This window comes from Formica exsecta, unplaced genomic scaffold (genome assembly GCF_003651465.1).
Source record: "Formica exsecta isolate Colony F162 unplaced genomic scaffold, ASM365146v1 scaffold1630, whole genome shotgun sequence".
NCBI lineage: Eukaryota > Metazoa > Arthropoda > Insecta > Hymenoptera > Formicidae > Formica > Formica exsecta.
In genome coordinates this window covers 1-4,977 of record NW_021848949.1, presented here as the reverse complement: position 1 = coordinate 4,977, position 4,977 = coordinate 1, and the positions used below count along the sequence as shown (strand labels likewise).

The window sequence follows — 4,977 nt, the reverse complement described above, 5'->3', positions numbered from 1 at the left end:
CTCTCTCTCTCTCTCTCTCTCTCTCTCTCTCTCCCTCCTTCTCTCTTTATCTTTCTCTTTTATTCGTCTTTCGTTCTTCCTCTTTCTCTCTATATTAATTAAATATATTTAACTTTGTTTTCTTTAACTCTATTTTCTTTAACTGTCAAACTGTCAAAAGACATAAACTGTCAAACTGTCAAACGACACGAGTGAAGCAAGCGTAAATACAACAAGCTCGCCGCGCAACTCGACAACCAATCAGACACGCGGTAAAATGGCAACAATACGTGCGATACATATCGACTCAAAACGCACACTTCTCGGTACAAATGACTTTTTTTATAGAGGATCTCTAAAAAACGGAAGAATTAATTCAGGTTGAAAATTACTTAGTTTTGAAGTTTTTATCAAGTCTGGTATTTTAATAGTAATACCAGTACTTGAAATCAAAATATTATCTGTCTTTATTAAAGCTAATGTTTGAAGTCTATGTGCGGTAGCTAATGCTAAAAGTGTCGCAGTCTTTTCTGCTACTTCTTTGGCCTTAAATTGGTTCAAAGGATTAATATTTTCTAAATAGTTAAGTACCGGTGCAGTGTCCCAGATGCTAGAGTACTTGGGTTTTGTAGGTTTTTGTTTGAAAATCCCTTTAAAAAACCGTGATATTAGAACATCACTAGAGATATCACGTAAGGAGATAAGAGAGATAGCCGATCTTGTTGAATTTAGTGTACCATAGCTAGCGCCTTCTTTGAATCTTTTTGTTAAAAAACTTATAATCGCGGGCGTATCTGCTTGAAACATATTAATGCTGTTTACCGATGCAAAGTCCCACCATAATTTTAGATGAGCTTGATATTGTTTGAGTGTCGAAACTGTTATGGAGTTAATCATAATATCCACTGAGTCTTCATTGATTCCTTTCTTCAGGAACGCCATCCGGATAAGTTCCCTACCACCAATGAAAGTTTTGACGCCAGCGGGTGTGACCATCGTCTACAGAGAGATAATAATAAGTTATCGTGTGGATCAAAAATTATAGGTGGAGCAGATAAGAGTGAAGCAAAGAATGGATACCAAGGCTGAGCTGGCCAGAAAAGAACGACCACTGTGCCCTCAGCCTTATCTGCAACTATTTTTTGTAGTGTTCTCGCGATGAGAGCGAAAGGTGGAAACGCATAGAGTTTTTCGTTTTTCCATGTAACTGTAAAAGCATCTACCACCTCTGCATCCGGTTGCGGATATCTAGAGTAAAAACGCTTACATTTTCTGTTCGATCTAGAAGCAAATAGGTCTATTGTAAATGGACCCCATTCTTTATTTAATTTTTTAAAAGCTTCAGGAGCTAATTCCCACTCAGTATCTATATTAGTTACTCTAGAAGCCGCATCCGCCTCCACGTTTTGTTTTGAGGGAATATACGATGCAAAGATCCAAATTTTTCGGCTTTTGCACCACTGCCAGATCTTTTTGGCTAACTCACTAAGGTGAGGAAATTGAACACCTCCTGTTCTATTTATGTAAGATATTGCAGATGTATTATCCATTCTTAGCAGAATTTCGCAGTTATACAATGAAGGAGCAAAACATTTAAGTGCAAAGAAAGCCGCTAGTAATTCAAGGTAATTGATACTATAATGTTTCTCATGTCGATTCCAGAAACCTTGGCTACTAGATCCTTGACAGTGAGCTCCCCAGTCAGTTAATGAAGCATCTGAAGAAATTTCTAGGGCGAATTTAAGAATTCTAATAGGGTTGCACCCTGTCTGTGAGTTTTCTTTCCACCAGAGTAAGTCATCAGACATGGCTTTATTTATATAAATCTTTCCTTCATAATCATTGTCATTTAGGAGTAGTGCCAAGAATTTCTGTCTTTCTAAACGTTTACAGTAAATTGAGCCGTATGCTGTCGCCGGACATGCCGCTGTTAGCACCCCGAGTACTCTAGCCACCTCACGAATTTTATAGCAACTTCCTATCTTGAATTGATTAGTCAGATTTGCGATCTGCAGTTTTTTCTTTTCAGTTAACTCTAGTCTAAATTCAGCAGAATTAATTATGAAACCTAAATATTTACATTTTTGGCTTGAAGTTAATGAGCTCTTCGAATAGTTTATTGCAAAACCTAAATGTTCCAGCAGGTTTATTGCTTCATTTATATTAGTTAGACACCTATTAAAGGATTTATGTATAAAGAGAAAATCGTCAATGTAAATTAGAGATAAAATGCCCATTGTTCTCAATTTATGCATGACTGGTTTCATAATTTTTGTATAAATGTACGGACTTGTAGATAGTCCAAAGGGTAGACAAGTAAATTGGAACAGTTTGTTCTTGAATTTGAATCGTAAATATTTTCTGTGTTTATATGTATTGGAACAAGAAAATATGCGTCCTTTAAATCAAGGGAGCACATATATGCCCCCTGAGTTAATAAGCTTTTAACTGAACAAATGTCCTCCATTTTAAAATGACAGGTATCTATAAATTCGTTTAACTTTTTTAGGTTAATAATAAACCTGCTAGAACCATCAGATTCCGGAACCAGAAAATAAGAAGAGACAAACTGTCCTTCGCAATCTTCACATTCTTCAACTGCATTTTTGGACATTAAATTGTTGATCTCCAGAGCAATTTTTACCTGATCTGATTCTGACCAGACAAAATCCTTAGATGATTTGTCTTGGCGAGGAGTTTCTCTGAAAGGAATCTTATATCCTTTCAAGCAGTTAAAAATATATTTGTCAGTAGTGATCTCTTTCCAATGGTCGATGAAAAGTCTAAGACGACCTGCTTGGATTCTTACCTCCTTTACTTCTTCGTCGACGTCGATTGGCTTGACGTTCGACTCGAGGGTTTTGATGCACCTTGGCTTGTTCTTTGGCTCCGTGGCTTGAATTTGATTGTTGATCGTCTCGGATACGTCCCCACCTGCCTGTACCTGGCAGGTGGGTATTTCAAGTTTCCCTGATTTCGTGATTTATATGTCGATACTTTTGGTTTATCTTGGGCTCTGATTTTTGCACACGCCTTTCCGATTGCCTGAACTTCTTTAACCTGTTCGGCAAATTTGTTTCCATACAGCCATTCATCCGATGTAGTAGCCTCAATTGTGGGTTTAACGCCCTTATTTAGCAAAGGAGTGATAAAAGATTTTCTGGCCACAGATTGCTGATAAAAAACGTCAGACAATAACTTTCCAGCATCACAAAGATATTTTGTGAGCATTCCCTGATCAATGCCGTCATCGGGATCATCGAGAATTAATGAAACTGCAGCAGCCAGAGCTGATATTGCAGAATCTACACAGTTTTGTGTCTCAAGAAAATGATGGTCTCTTTTAATAGTAATCTCGGACAAAATTGGAACGATTTCCAAATTAACCTTGGGAGCCTCAGAATATAATTCTTGTTTCCTTGGATACTTTTGTAGGATAGCTTTCTTGTTTTCCTCCGGAAAACCTTCCTGCATCCATTTCTCCCATCTGCGTTTGAGCTCTGGATGGAACTTGATTGTCAATTCTTTATTTGCATTGGGATCGTCCCCCAATAAATCCAATATATCCTCGGGAATGACCGACTCATCAGTTATCTCATCAACAGATGAATTTTCTATGTGCTCAGATGGAATCTGCTCTACTGAGGAAACAGTTTGACTATCCAGGATTTCTTTGTTTTCAGTAATATCTGAAAAAGGAACACAGAAAAAAGGAAGATAGGAGGGTAAACATATTTTTGAATAAAAAAAATATGTCATTTATCGTGTGGCTTATTGCCAGTGGCATTCGTGTGAAATTGCCACTCCATTCGTTCTGTACATCCTGAAATTGTCGTTGTCGTGTGGACATGACATAAGTTTGACATTCGTTTGGAATTGTCTAACTTCATAACCAAGCTTCGTAAACAAAACTTGTAAGCTGTGAATGTATGTTCTTATTGAACTTCTTTCACAGATATTTTTTTTTTTTATGTTGTCGTATGGACATAGCGCTTTGGCGTTCGTGTGGAACTGCCGCGCTTTAATTAGGTTATAAATATGTTTCGTATGGAAACCTGCATAACTCTTGTTTAGACCTTCGTATGGAATGTCAAAATATGATGCAACTATGAAAGTTTCGTGTGGAAACTATCATAACTTGCACCTACCAGGGCGTTGGGTCAATTGACCGAGTATGCTAGTGAGGTTATTCAGCTGAGTCTGGAGGTTTTCCAGCTTTTCTTTCGTCTCGTCCCTACTTCTTCTACGATCCCTTGATCGAGATCGAGTACGCTTCCTTTTCCTCTCATGCGGCATTTCTATTAGTACCCTTGTTGTCGAAAATTCGGTTTTTAACTTGAGAGCTATACTCGAAACGTAATCAAAATTTTGCACAACAAAACAATATAACGACGGAAGGCGCGTAGACCCTCTACTGGGGCCCGGCGCACCAGTTTCAAATTCTATACTCTGAAATGTTGTGAGATTTGTGCAATGCGAAGCATTACTACCTGTTATCATCGAGAACGAGACGTGTAATATAATTATTATTTTTTAATTAATAATAAATTTTATTGCATTTATTTATCGCATTTTATTAATATTTTAATATATACGTATTATTTTATATTAAATAAGATTATATTATAAATATAGTTAATGTAGCATAATATAAATAATTTATTAATTATTCGGTTTGGTTGCAAATGAAATTCTATTCGCTCAATTTCTTTGTTACAAACAATAACTTGTATTCTATTTTGCTGTTTAATATTTTTAGGATATATATCTGTTTATGATGAAATAGGACCAAAAAGGTTATTTATTAAAAATGTCTTTATTTATTTATTATCTTTTTATAGAATTTATACCCTTTTATCAACTGTTTTATTAATATTTAATTAATTTTTTAGCTATTATTATTTATAATAAATTTTAATAATTTAAAAAATTTAACATAAACAAAATTAATCGTTTTATCTGTGGTTGGATCATATTTACAGTTATAATCTTTATATG

The 4,977-nt window shown here is 35.7% G+C and overlaps 2 protein-coding genes across 4 annotated transcripts; both read right to left on the bottom strand.

Annotated features, from left to right (window-relative positions):
* Positions 1-371: 371 nt before the first annotated feature.
* Positions 372-2,583, bottom strand: LOC115233212 (the record flags this gene model as incomplete). Its single annotated transcript, XM_029803516.1, has 4 exons — positions 2,502-2,583; positions 1,203-2,047; positions 717-978; positions 372-629 (listed from the first exon to the last, which is right to left on the bottom strand). Coding segments are annotated over exons 1-4 (1,447 nt in total), but the record flags the coding sequence as incomplete, so codon positions are not given.
* Positions 406-4,463, bottom strand: LOC115233213. 3 transcript variants are annotated; one of them, XR_003883746.1, is made up of 4 exons: positions 4,128-4,463; positions 2,789-3,668; positions 2,624-2,700; positions 406-978 (listed from the first exon to the last, which is right to left on the bottom strand). XR_003883746.1 is itself a non-coding variant. In XM_029803518.1 (3 exons), exons 1-2 carry the CDS (start codon positions 4,273-4,275, stop codon positions 2,794-2,796), a joined length of 1,023 nt encoding a protein of 340 aa, XP_029659378.1. In that variant the 5' UTR covers positions 4,276-4,463; the 3' UTR covers positions 2,604-2,681; positions 2,789-2,793. The 3 variants fall into 3 exon arrangements, 2 of the variants coding, with proteins under 2 accessions (XP_029659377.1, XP_029659378.1); XM_029803518.1 differs by lacking the exon at positions 406-978 and having other exon boundaries at positions 2,604-2,681; XM_029803517.1 differs by lacking the exon at positions 406-978 and having other exon boundaries at positions 2,539-3,668.
* Positions 4,464-4,977: the final 514 nt, after the last annotated feature.

What these genes read in the sequence shown, in the direction of transcription:
- LOC115233213 (XM_029803517.1), bottom strand. Translation starts at nt 4,275, where the DNA reads ATGCCGCATGAGAGGAAAAGGAAGCGTACTCGATCTCGATCAAGGGAT. An exon ending in TCAATTGACCCAACGCCCTG is followed by an intron (nt 3,669 to 4,127) that starts GTAGGTGCAAGT and finishes TTCCTTTTTCAG; the next exon opens with ATATTACTGAAAACAAAGAA.